We start from the raw sequence: 14216 nt of genomic DNA, 5'->3' as shown, positions 1-14216 counted from the left end.
ACTCTTTCTGAACCTTTTAAAGACAATTAAACCAGTTGAGTAATCTCCAGTCCCTAAAAGTAGCTGAATTTGCGATGATCTCCGAGTCTCTTACTGGCCAGAAAACTAATTATCATTGTAGTCCTTTGTCAGAGCCTTCACAAAAACTGACGCTTGCCAGAGCTAGTATTCTTCTGAGCCTCCTCCACTTTTTTGTCACAACCTAAATAGTGGCGTAATGAAACTTGCGTGGCCCCCCTGCAAAGTACCTGAAGACCCCTCCCACCCTCCAGACTCAGTCAGGAGTTCTCACGCTAGGGGCCGCTTCCTGTGCACAGTACTGGAAGGGGCCCCTTGGAGCTCGAACTCCTCCCCACCACCACCACGGGGGCTGCAGGGGTTATTGTTACGCCACTGAAGCTAAAGTAGGGAACCTGTCTTTGAACCTCAGAAATGACCACACCACCAGTTGGAGCTGGGGTCCTGTCTCAGAACCTACCCAGTCCGTGGCACTAGCTGTGACACTAGATTAGGTACACTGTCTTATAGCCTGCCTATGGCCATAGCGTTTGCTAAATTGTCTCTCCTAAGATCCTTATAAGGGGCATAACAACAATGAGGGCCAGGGCCCTCACTATGTGCCTTCCAAGGGAACGTAGCAATACCAGTTGGAATCAAGGTCCTGACTCCTAGCCTCCCCAGATCCTGACACTTGATAGAGCCGAGATCTACAGCATGTGCAATCTGCAGAAGCTGGGATCCTGTCCCTGGACGTCCCCATCGCACCGCCCGCTGTGACCGTTAGAAGAGCTGTATTTCTCAAACTTTTTCAGTGCTTTCAGTGACTCCAGGTTTGATAAGTAAAAGGCGAGGAATTCAACAACAGAGGGTCCAGAAAACAGGACGACCCTTTGTCTCCCTACCCTACTGTGCGTGGAAAAAAAAGACTGTAAACTTATTGTGGTGATTGTACTGGCCACATATCAAAAACACATCCGCACTGGCTGTGATTGTGTCAAGTTATGATGTCATGACAAGGAAAAAACAAACTAAAAAGTAGCATCAGGTGAACTCGTGCTAATGTGATCTCCGCACAGTTGCTATTTTCTTGGCAGTAGAAGTGTAGTTGACAAATGTACCTTTTTTCTTCACTATCCTGACCCAGAACCTTAATTCTACATACCCTAGAATTCTCCTGAAATTCTAGCTTTTGTAGGTGAGATCATAGGCAACGAAAATCCTCATAATACTTGTACATATTCACTGAATGATTTTCTTCTCTACTTATGATAGGGTCATAATTTAATCACCTTGTTATTTTTGCAGAAGGCGGCCTAAGGTCAACAGGTATGTCCAGACGTGGGTCCCATGTTCACTGTGCCATATGACTCGAGCTTTATCTCACTGATGAGACCTTAGTGGGCCTAAACCGGCCTGTGGTTGTTTGTGTTCCCATCTGGAGGGGAACTTGCCTGGCAGTTCTGGCTGCGCTGTTTCTATTGGAGCAGACCAATATTAGTTTGCATAAATAAGATCTCTGCTTAGAAAGGCATTGTGGGTGAAATTGATGAACTGGAATGCGGCCCAGAGCAATCAGCAGTGGCTGAGATTAACTAATTCATTCCTTGTTGTTTTTCCTAGTTTGAAGGACAGGCTATACTGGAGTCGGGTGGAGAACCACTAACCTCATTAGGTCACTAGTTTCTCGATTTCTAGTATCTAAGACAAGTGTCTCTAACCAGTCGATTGCGAGCTACCAGTAGCCCGCAGACAAATTCAGAGTAGCTTGCAACCCTGAGTTCATTTTTTAAATAAGCATTGGGTCACATTTTTCTTTTAAAGTTAAGGGATGGCTGTGTTTATTTTACATTATTATCATCGGGCTGAAGATAGCAGGGCCCGATATTGAGTAGTGCTCAGTTCGATTTATGACGCAGGCTGGGGCACAGAGGTAAAGAAATAAACTTCCTTGTCAACTCAATATTGGAGCGTGAGAACAAAATGATTTTTCTGAAATGTTTTAAATGGAAGAAACATAAAATGAAAAGTTACCTTAATGACACAGGCTCTCAGTCACCCATGTATGTATATCCCATTCATACGCACACATGTTCATACATCCTCAAAGACCATGCTCTCCCTGACGCACATGGCAGCCCTGTCATAGTTCCTCTTGACAGAGTATTTTGTTCAAACCATAGTATCTGGCTCTGTGGACATGAGGCTTAAAGTCAATGAAGCTGGGCATGTGGGTGTCTGGTAACAATGAGCTAGTTGTTTATCCTTCAGTAGCTGACAAAGATTTTCACTGATCAGAAGTAGCTCTCTCTATAAAAAAGGATGGAGACCCCCTGATCGTAGGAAAAAAAGAGGGTGGGAGCACACTGCCAGAACTCCGTTCGCCCCAATGCATCATGATAAATGTAATGCAGGATAACACTCACTTTAGTGACAATCTTTAGTTTTTCACCCTTGTTGTTGCAGCCTGTGCTGTGTATCTCTAGACACATGTTTCAGGATAGTCGTCCTTCTTCAATAGAGAGCAACACATTTTCTTGGGGGTGCTGGAAATGCTGCCCAGAGTCTTCTCAGGTCTCTGTTCTACTCACTGGGCGCAGGTGCATCAGCCAGAGCTCGTCGGCTCAATAGCTGAAGGGAGCCTTTTCAAACAGAAGAATGTGTGGCTCTGTACTGAAGGACAACTATCCTGAAATGCGTGTTTAGAGATACACAGCACTGGCTGCACCAACAAAGGTGAAAAACTGAAGACTGTCACGAAGTAAGTGTTATCATGCATTGCATTTACAATGATGCATTGGGGCAAACTAAGTGCTGGGATGTGAGGCAGTGTTCTCTCACCCTCTTTTTACCCCTGATATTAGATAAGCACCATGGTCTAGAATGTGGTGAGGAATAAAATACAGCTACAGTTAAATCAGCCAAAGTAACATTGTGTAACAAAACGAAGTCTCAAGTAATTAAGTGCAAGAAAACCAAGCGGTCAAAATGTTGTGGGTGCTGTTAAAAATATGTGTTTGAAAATGGGAAAAGAATGTAAGAAGGGGATGATTCAACATGAAGCAACACAAAGACACAATCTTTGCAAACTGCTGTCTGCTTTCAGATAGAATGTGGAGAAGATGTGATGGGGACATTAGTTTTAACAGAATACTTTGTTTGGGTATTTCGACCAGTAATTTATTGCGATCTAATATATTTTTTCCTCATGTTGTTTCCTTCTTTAAAGTGAACAATGATCATACTATATTTCTGCAATATATTTCACACTTTAGTTTTCATCTTACTATATTTTAACACAATATCTGGGGTACATATAGTTAATTAAGCAATTGAAAGCCACATTTAGAGCTTATAAAAAATATTTTTGTTTTTAATTTACCCAAGCGTCTGTTAAAAAGTGAGGTCAATGTGACTAGCTGTGCCAGGCAGGCATAAGAGAATGGATTGATACAAATAATTTAGAAACATTGTTTCAAATGGCATTTAAACAGGTTTAAAGCGGTGACAGATCAGCCATCCTTTTATCAAATTTGCATAATCCCCTTGAAGAATAACGCCTTCTCTTGATCTTATTGATATTATTTCTGTTGTCCTGTTAACAAAACACATATTCTTACTTTACTGCAATCACTGTGTTGAGGTCTAGCATTATGTCTGCTGCAAAAGCCTTTAAATATAGTTACGTTTGAATTTATATGTCCGTGTGAGGGTGTTTTATCACACTAAGAGGTGTACAGGACTGAGTATGAACACAGATAGTTGTCAATGATACTGAATTATGTTTGAATCCTCACAGCCCGGAGTCGCAGGGAGTCATCAGTGGGGCTGTGTTTCTCATCATCCTCTTCTGCTTCATCCCCGTCCCATTTCTGAGCTGCTTTGTGGAAGAACAGTGCACAGTTTTCCCACATCATGAGGTGAGTACAGGCCTGAAAACCTACCACTGCTGGAACTTGGACAGAGATATTCCACGTGCCAGTGGTTTGTGGATAGACTGGACTAGAAACGGGCCCATTTAGTTGTTCTTTTCTTTTTGTTACTGATTGTGGCTTTCATTGGTTATTTGCAGCTTGGGAAAATTGTTGCACCATTCTTATTTATTTATTTATTGCAGTTTGACACTGTTCTATTAAGTATTCTCCTTTTGGTTCGTAGATCTCTCCTTGATATATTTTTTTAACTTCTCTCTATAGTTTGTGGCTCTTATCGGCTCACTCCTCGCCATCTGCTGTATGATCTTCCTTGGCTTCGCTGATGATGTCTTGAATCTTCGATGGCGCCACAAGCTGCTCCTCCCCACTATGGCATCATTGCCCTTGTTAATGGTCTACTTCACAAACTTTGGCAACACCACTATTGTGGTGCCCAAACCATTCCGGTTGCTGCTAGGCATGCATCTGGACTTGGGTAAGTGGTTTTGCCGCCATACCTCCCACCTGCATGAATGGGTTGCTGACTTACGATCGAAAACAAAAGTGCCAAGGTAGAATCCTGTATCTGTCACACATATTTGTTGCAGAAGGATCAACACCATGTCTTCTCTCCAGGTCTTCTGTACTATGTTTACATGGGTATGCTGGCCGTATTCTGCACCAATGCAATCAACATACTTGCTGGGATCAATGGAATCGAGGCCGGACAGTCGCTGATCATTGCTGGTTCAATCATCATATTTAATATTGTTGAGCTGAATGGTAAGAAAGCACTTACCTAACTTTACTCAAAGTAACCATGTGAAGTATCATGTCTGCAGTTAGGTTGTTTACTGTGTGACACAGCTACACATATGATAATGAGGCATAACTTTGCTTTGCTTACTGATCCCCAATCAGAGGCAGCAAACACACAATTTGTGCGTGTTGATAGGAGATTTCCATCTTTGCTATTTGAGAGTTAGTTGTGGCACACAGGTAAGTAGCTGGAGCATGGCGTATAATTTTATTTCATTACACCGTTCCAGAGAGGTTTTTGCACCCTGACTGGAGTTAGTTGAAACTTTCTTGGGTGTCCTCGGGAACTCTCTCAGTGACATCTGAGGAGAAAGTTGTCTCTCACTCTCATTCATTCTCTTTTATTTCCTTCTTTACCTCTCCCTCTTTGAATTCTGCTTCTCCTCTTTTCCTCTTTCCTAATGTCCCTCTTCCTCGTTGAACTCTTTCTTCTAGCACACCTCAAGGTTCAGCAGGTCCATAAGAAACCTCACATTCCCGCTCCCTTATTTCTCTTCAAAATCCTTCATGAATTAAATATTCTACCCCCTGATATTTTCCTGCAAAGTATATAAGGTGAAGCTTGTAGTAGAGCAGTCCCTCCTGTGGCCCTTCTCCTCCTGCACTGCTTCGAGGGGTCAGTTGGTAAGGACAAATGGGGAGGTCTAATTGTATCCCATTTGACTGCACAGAGAATGAGTGATATGTGTATCTTTGGGATGTGGCTGCAGGCCATATCTAGGATGCATCTTGGATGCTCGCATACGTCCAGTGTAAGGCCTGATGTACTATCAAAAACATAGGTGGGTGTTGAATACAGTTGTGAGTTTTTCATTTAATATTGTGTTGGAAAAAAATAATTCATTTTAGTCCTATATTGATACTATAGATATAAAAAAAATTGTAATGTATTTTGGAATATTTTTGTATTAAATGCATATAAATCTATATTAGTGTATTGTGTTCATATGGATAGATTGGTCAAGTATGGGGAATGACTATCCCAGATTAAGGTGAGATATTCCACTTTTTAGCACTTCTGGGCATGGTAGTTTCTTTGTAGCTTATATGGTCTCTTTCACTGGTTCCCGCCCATAAAGTATTTCAGGGTCCCTCTTCTATTTTGAATGAGCCTTCATATTGGTGAGCCAAATCTTAACAGTGAGCATGTTGCCACTGTACCGTCATCCACCTCAATGTCAAACAGGAAGGACGCAGTTCATCCAGAGACTCTTTGTTCTTGGGCCTTCCACCCCAGGAGTCCTCAATAATCCCTGTGCTGGCAGAAGTAGAGGAAGGATCCTCTCCAGGCTTTTGTGATCTTTCAGAGGCTCTTTTTGCTGTCTTCTCCCCTCTTCGACCATGGAGCTAGGCTGTCAATTTCTTTCAAATCTCTTATTGAGAAAGTCAGAAAGTGCTTACAGTTGTCACATATGGTATAATGCTTCAAACACTCAATGATCTGCAATCACACAATAATCTTGCCTATCCAATGAAAGATTTTTTTCTCTAAAGGACGCGCCATAATATCAGTAAAAAAAATTTGCTGATAGGAAATGTTTTTAAAGCACAGAAAAACACCCACAATGTTGAATGATGACAAGGTCTTAAGGTGTGGGAAGGTGTTGGTAACATAAAATTGCCTATCAGGCTCAGTTATGTGCTCTGGGATCCTTGCATAATGAGCCGGAAAAAAGAACTGGTGTATCTACCATTGACAGGGTGTAGGATACTGGAGCAAAGTGCTCTCTTAAAGGTGCGGTGTTCATTTTTTCACTCTTTAATGACTCTTGTTTGTCTGGCTAAAATTATTACTCATTTTTCTTTTTAAAGGGTTTGTGAAAAAAGTTTTACAGATAACTAGTTTGATTGTAGTGCTTCTTTGGTTTCAGAATTGGCTGTATTTTTCACAAAACTGGAATTTGTAGAAAAGAGCCTGTTGATGGGCGTCCTAAGTTATGTTTTTACTTTTAAAAATGGCTTATCTCAAAGTTTTGGAACGACACTATTTTGTAAAATGTGGTCTTAGATCCTGCTTTGTATAGGACTACTCATTGCTTACGACTATTAATAAAGATCCCCTGGAGGAGATGCAATTGTTCCTCTGTGTAAAGTGTTCAAATCCTCAGCCTCATCTATACATTTGGTTCCTGCAGTTGTGGGTTGATGTGGAGAATTTGGTCATGCCCCCAGCTCCCTGAAGTGTGTTGGTTGCATACATCAGTCATATGTTGTGTCCATTGGGTGATGTCTGCTAAGATTGCATTCGCTGTTGGGGTACCAGGGTATTGCATCACTCTGAGACCAAAGAGATGAGGCAGCGAGAGTCTTTCTCACTTCTCAGGCTCTCCCATTTGTCCTCATTGGGGAGATGTTCCTTGGGTTTGGAGCAGTAGAATGATTCATAATAAGATCCCCAAATGTAGCGGGAAACAGCCTTTTTAAAGCAACCATTAAAACGCATGTGATTACATCGCATACCGTTGCAACGCAAAAGGTGTGCAGCAGTGGGTAGATGGTGTTGGATTTAACTTCAACACCTTCCCTACTGTTGCACACACTGGAGTTGGAATAGAAAATTAATCTATTCCAACTTCCAGTGCTCCCCTGACAGAAAGTCGGGGTAAAGTTTTGCGTTGTAACGTCACATATTCAATGTAGCAGAGTGTGCAATGTACTGTGTGTGATAATAAGGAAGCCAGCTGTAGAAACGTGGTGTGGCATCAACGGCTACACCATTACCAGTCACAGTTGGGTCCTGATACACACATCTGGTTGGGGGCAGGATGAAGGTGCCCACAAATTATTTTGCTTTGGGGAAGGTACAGATTTCAAGGCAGAGTGAGTTGGCGCTGCAGTCAGTCAAGAGTAATGTACATGTCCTATGGTACTGGTTCTCGTCTTGATGGTACTCTTGCTGTGCTCTTACCTTCCTGCAGGGGATTACCGCGACGACCACCTGTTCTCCCTGTACTTCATGATGCCTTTCTTCTTCACAACCCTGGGCCTGCTCTACCACAACTGGTGAGGTTGCCCGGATTACTTCAATAACCATGCCAGGCTGTAGTAATGTCAACTCGTTAGGAGCGAAGGGAATTCTGCACTTCGTTTGGCAAGCTTACCAGTAGCCAGTGGGGGCCTGACGAAGGGAAGGCATAGGCTGTTTTATTGTAAGTTTAAAACTTGGGGTGTGCACATTCATTGCAACACAACTTTTACCCATGTGAGATAATGCAAATATCGGCTCTGATTTGAGGGCTCAGCACTATTTTAATATTTCAGTAAACAAAGAGACTGGTTTGCATAAGGCAGTAGCTGAATATCCAAGGTGCTCTGAAATCCACTTCCGGGTGTGCTGCAGACCTCCTGTCAGATACCTGCAGATGCTTTAAACAACCGGTTACATGCCTTGGTAACATTGTTTCTCATTAACAGTCCTACTCCCTCAAATCAAGTGTGCTACCTGAGGGGGAGACTCATTCAAAGAATCAGTGGTAGTTTCCTCTAATGCAACTACCTCTTTGGTAATTTGTGATGCCTTTGTCCTGTGACAGGGATATCAGGTTAATTCATAGTGATGTCAGCAAACAGGTTTTAGGGGACATGCCAACAGGGTCCTGAAATATGATGTCGGCAAGTACTGTTCAAGCCGCATCACCATTGGTTCCTGATTTGTGATCGTCAATCTTTATCCAGGCTGCATACTGATTGCTTCCCGAATTGGGAAGTCAGTTAGTATCACTCTTGGATGCCTACATTGGTTAAATACCAGACAAATTAATCATAATGTTGAATTCCAAAGGCATGTATTTAAACTAACAAACAGTGATTATTTATCCACTCGCAAATAGCTTTGAAATCTTCATCTAAAGCTACTCTCCTCCCAGTCCACACGTATGTGCCAACATGTGGGAGCCACGGCGCGCCACTTGATTGTGGCTCCAAAATCTATTACTTTAAACCCTGGCGTACGCAGGGTTTCCACAGCATGTTTCTCCCGGGTCTTGGATCTAGCCCCATCGTCTACATTCATTCAGTTCCATATATAGAAACCATGTACGGTGTGTTTTCATGCCCCCTATATGTTCTGCGCTATGTGTAATGCTCTTTGTGATTTTAATATATATGAACACAATTTGTGTTTATAGGAACTTTGTTCATTAACACATTTGTGTTCACTTAATACTAGTTTGATGGGCTTGTCCAGAATATTGCAGAGTTTTGTGTCCACATTGTAACATGCCTTTTGATTCAACACGGAACATTCTCTGCAGCATGAAGGTGAAACATTCCTTGCAATGTTTCCTTACAAGGTCTCCAGATTTCATATTACCAGTCTTGCTATCAACAAGTACTAACATTTCAAGTTCTAACAATGAAACCATTGTGCCTGACAATTGTTGCTATTCGGGTTCTGGAAGGCGCCCCCTCTACCTTTGTAGGGATACAGTGGCATAGGTTGCATAGACCTTCTCCTTCATTAAAGAGGAGTGACAGAGATAAGATGAGATAAGATGCAGAAAGGTATGCGGCCCCAAATGACCATACACTGAAGTCCTTCCGGTCTGCTGCAGGTATGCCGGAGGGTAGCACATGGCTATGTCAGTAAGCAGCAGAACAATAAGATGCCAAAGGAAAAATAGGGGAATTAGGCCAAGACACTGTGATTATTAGATATATAATGTTTGGGGTGTAAAACATTTGTTTTCTCATAATATTTTTTATTTCTTAGTTTTGTTATTCTGATAGTTCTCATAAAAGTGAGTTACATTACATCAGTGCATATTAAACATTAATATAACAAAGGTGCATGTGTGTTGTGTTTCGAAAGGGCCCTTTGTAAAGCACCTCCTTGTACTCAGCAAGAGTTTCTCTGGCAGGTCTCTTGTTTTCTTAACATCCCAATTATTCCTAAGAGTATCGTCCAAAGGGCACATTGTCCACATATACAGGTCTCTGGGAGAAAAGGACAGCAGGCCTCTAACTCTAAAGGAGGAGTATAGCACTCCCAGTGGAAGTAGCACTATGAACTATCACTGAGCGGTAGGTGATGGTAAACATAGTACCCGAGGAGCCTAATGATTTAGTAATGGCAGCAGTACAGGTGAAATGGCCCTGCTTGGCTCTATTCGCAAACCCTGAAACAAGCATTGGCAAACCTATAGGCTTTTCCAATGCTTGTTTTCTAGCCATGTTGGACAGCAACACTGCTGCTATGCAGCATGGCTGAATTTGAAAAAAGAAAGAGCACTATGACGTTGTTGAGTTTTTGTATGCTAATAGAAGGGAGGGCTGGAGGTAACGAGGACAACAAAGGGTGTGTTGGGGAGGGCGCCATGTCACAGCCAGCACTGGCCATGTCATATGGCTTCTTGTATTTCTGGATGGGATGCAACATGGACAATGGAGGAGGTAGGGGAAAAAGTGCTTAGATGCAGCCAGTGGTGTGAGCAGCATAGAGCGTTTTTGCTATCTTATGTTAAATACTTGTATAAAGCGCAAACAATTACCCAGAGGCATCTAGGCACTGCTGAGATTCGGCGAGTGCAAGTCCAGCTGATAATGAGAAAGCCACGTTTTCAGAGCCTTTCTAAAAGACAGAAGATAAGGCATTGACTTAATGTGCAGAGCAAGGATGTTCCACAATTTCGAGGCCCCTTCCATAAAACTCCTTCCGCCCCAGGAGGAGCGTTTGAATTTAGGGATAACAATGTACTTGCCGGCACTTGAGCGGTCTAGCCTGTCTGGATGATACCATTTGAACCTGTCTTTAATCAATTTCGGGGCAGAGTCATGCAATGCTCTATAAGTAATGCACAGGGCTTTGAAATTAACTCTTTGTTTAATTGGAAGCCAGTGGTGCTTCAGTAAGGCAGGTTTCGCTGCCTGAAACTTGGGGATTCTTGACAACAGCCTTACAGACGCATTTTGGAGGGCCTGTAGCTTGTTCACATACTTCAATTGCATGTTGAGATAAAGCCTATTGCAGTAGTCCAGTTTTGACAGCACTAAGGCTGGCCCCGCAGTTTTTGGAGGGTGGTTGGGATAAAAGGAAGAATCTTCTTCACTATCTTGAGTGTGTAGATAGAAGAAGGCAGAAGTGGTGGCATTCACTTGTCCCCCCCCCCCCCCCCCCGCAAAAAAAAACAAGATTATCTTTCTATTAGGACACCTACATTATTTACCTTCCTTGCTGGCGAGGATAGGGACCCTAATTCTAATGGGCTAGCAACATGTACAAGGTTGGATGTCATTACAACGCATTCTGCTGCAGCGCATGCCTTTACCACGAATAACATTTACCACGAAAATGCATTCAACACGCATATCGGTAAAGGCATTTTCGTGGTAAATGTTCTTTTTTTTTTTTTTTTTTTTTTTTAATAATACCCCTGTGCGACCCCCCCCCGCCCCTTTTTCTTCTAATAAATTCCCCGCCCCTCAACTTTAAAAATGTTTCCCTGTGCGATTTTCCCCCCCCCCACCCACAAACCCTTAAATGTATCCCTTCGCTACACCTCATTAATTCCTTAAACTAAATTCCCCCTTACCTCGCTACGTCCTCTCCTCTGGAAGCTCTTCCGATCTGCGTCGTAAAGAGGAAGCGGAAGTGTCTTTCAGTTTCCTCTAACGACACCGATTGCCTCCACATCGATGGAATCAGGTTTTTTTTTTTTGTGGAGGGGAAACCCCCCCAACCCCCCTTTTTAAAATATTACCTTTAGCACACATGCCTTTACTACGTATCTCGTAGTATAGGTATGCGTGGTAAAGGCAATCGTGGTAACCACGCATGCGTTGTAATGCATGCGTGGTTACTGTTATGCGTGGAAATGGCCACGTTGTAGTGGCCGTTTCCCCATGTACAACAGAGGGAGAGATATCACTGACAATGAATGGCGGAAGAGCAGTTGGGGCAACACAGACAATGGAAGGTGGGAGACTGAGTGGAGGCAAGCCACCCATAACGGAAGGAGGAAGGGTGGGAGGAACACAGAGGGGAAGAAGTACATGAGCAAGAGAGCTGAAAAACACTCACTTTTGCAGAGTGTTTAAACACAAAGAAAAAGGTAGCGCTTAAACAAATGAGCAGTGGAAGAATACAAGTAACGCCCCCATGCTCCAGGGGAGGGACAACAAACGAAGAGGGAGGAAGCCTACGACAGCTGACCAATAACAAGCCAGTAAATTCGTGACAATAAAGGCAGCCAGTGGTAAACTGTGAGCAGCCTGTAAGCCCACTGTTCGAAAACAATATGGCTTGCAAGATACAGAGTATGCGCTGTCTTAGACGAGACCTGAGAAAGGTTGCTAAGCAGAGAATTCTGTAAAGAGATGACATTGCAGGCAAATCCAAGTACACGGTACATATTTCCCCAAACCGCCTGGCCTACTACTCCATCTATTTTTCTATCTGGTAGGACCACTTGCACATCAACGCTGTGAATAAATCACAGGCCTCTTGCATTGTAGAGGTTTCCTCACAAGCTACACCAAACTACTGTGTTATCGTTTACCAAACAAAAGGGTGTAAACGGCTCACTGGAAGCGGTGTCGCCTAGTAGAAAGTGTCGTTTTTCATATTATCAACGATTTCCTAAAAATCCCCATTGTTTGACTACTTCTGCTTGTCTCATTTTTCTTTAGGTACCCATCCAAGGTTTTCGTTGGGGACACCTTCTGCTATTTTGCGGGCATGACTTTCGCAGTGGTCGGCATTGTGGGCCATTTTAGCAAAACCATGCTGCTCTTCTTCATTCCACAGGTGCTCAACTTTCTCTACTCTGTGCCACAGCTGTTCCACATTATCCCGTGCCCACGGCACCGTCTGCCAAGGTAATTCTATCTCTCTTCCCCATCATCCCTTAACAACAGGACCGCCTCCTCAGGGAATTCGATACCTCTGCATCCTGCTTTACTCATGCCACTGCCTGGCAAGGGAATACTGTAGCTGTTCTCTACCAAGGGAACTCCATAATTATTAAACGTGTTGCTATGCAAAAAGCACCAGCTGTTAAAATACCTCTGTAGTTGTTCCATGTGGTCCCTTGCTGTTGCATCATCTGGCAAAACAGTGCCACCGCTCTTCTGTTGAATACAATGAATGGGCAGAATTGACTTTTAAACTAATGCCGCAGATCTTCTGAGGTGCAACCCAACGCCTGCATGGTCTGCTAACCTAATATCATCTCAGCTCTGTTTTGACCTTGTGTAACCTTCACATAGACTGACATAATAATGCCACCACTCCTCCGGTGCACATCCTGAATGGCATGGCATACATCATACAAAGGTGATGCCGGTTGACTCCTGTGGCATACCATGGCATCAGTAGGCTGGTAATACAATAATGCCTCCATGTCATGATGGATTGCCAAGGAGTTATCCCTAGTTTTATCAGGAACTAGCTTCAACATTGCGTCCACAGCCAGTGTATTACCGCGTGTCTTCCGTGCTGCAACAGATCTCCTAAAGCACATCCTTATCCTAAACCTACCCTAATTAATCTGCTAAAATAGTTCCACAGTTCGTCAGTCGCATAGTTGCTGAATCTGCTGTGAACATAACCAAAGCAATTCCATGCTGCCCCTGGTTTATAGCATTTTCTGTTAGGTTCATGACCATGATCTTGCACACAGCCTTTTTTCTGTATTTCTTTATTACCAATGACAAGGTGGTGGCCTTAATGGTATCCCAAGTAGCAGGACATTTCTGTGTCTTTAGAGCATAACATGTAAGAGTTCTTGCCGCGATTTTGGTTGCCCACGGTAAAAGCCTGAACTTCTCAACCCAGTGCATCCACCTCGGGTGCTAGAAGGGTGAGGCATTACAGTTATGTCACTGTCTGTCTGCACAATCTAACAATTTCACATTTCTGTCTGTCCAGACTCAATGCAGATGGTGACAAGTTGGGAATGAGTTACTCCAAATTCAAGGCAAAGGACCTTTCAGAGCTGGGAGCTTTTATCCTGAAGGTAAAGTCACGGCACAGAGAAGAAAGAAGTAATCTGTGTTGGTCTCAGTACATTTTTCTACTCCCAAGAAGATATTTTTGTGTCAGATGTACACCTTGCACCCTAGAAATCCTCCAATAGCCTGAGGCTCTCCATTGCAGTGCTATGCTAAATCCGGGTAAATACCCTGATGCAACAGCGATGCAACAGTAGCGTGTCCACAAGTGAATGGGCGGTGTTGCTTCTTAATTCAGTGTGTATAGATTACTAATGGGGAGTAGCTTGCTGAATAAGGTTAATGGAAGTTTTGCTGCATGCACGTATTTGTCCCTACCATCTCAGAGCTTTCCAAACTCTGTGTCGGGACACAGTACGGTGTCGCCTGCCATGTGTGGGTGTGTCACGCGATGATGCATAGCTGCCAAGGTTTCAGATTGCCATCATGGTTCCCTCTACAATCAGCGCGCACTACAAAGGATTCCACTGCATTCCGTAAATACTTCACGGCAGCCTCTGAAGTGCGACTGATGGTGATGCTGCTGCGCTTTCAAAT

General features: G+C 43.3%; 1 protein-coding gene across 1 annotated transcript in view; it reads left to right on the top strand.

Annotated features, from left to right (window-relative positions):
* Positions 1-14216, top strand: part of DPAGT1 (dolichyl-phosphate N-acetylglucosaminephosphotransferase 1) — a 36518-nt gene that overhangs the window by 3262 nt on the left and 19040 nt on the right. The window contains exons 2-7 of the mRNA XM_085645907.1: positions 3797-3917; positions 4194-4407; positions 4548-4694; positions 7649-7733; positions 12357-12545; positions 13597-13684. Coding sequence (XP_085502033.1) covers positions 3797-3917; positions 4194-4407; positions 4548-4694; positions 7649-7733; positions 12357-12545; positions 13597-13684 — 844 coding nt within the window. The remainder of the gene's footprint in view (positions 1-3796; positions 3918-4193; positions 4408-4547; positions 4695-7648; positions 7734-12356; positions 12546-13596; positions 13685-14216) is intronic.

Source organism: Triturus cristatus, chromosome 3_1, assembly GCF_964204655.1.
Source record: "Triturus cristatus chromosome 3_1, aTriCri1.1, whole genome shotgun sequence".
Lineage (NCBI taxonomy): Eukaryota > Metazoa > Chordata > Amphibia > Caudata > Salamandridae > Triturus > Triturus cristatus.
This window is presented reverse-complemented; position numbering and strand designations above follow the sequence as displayed.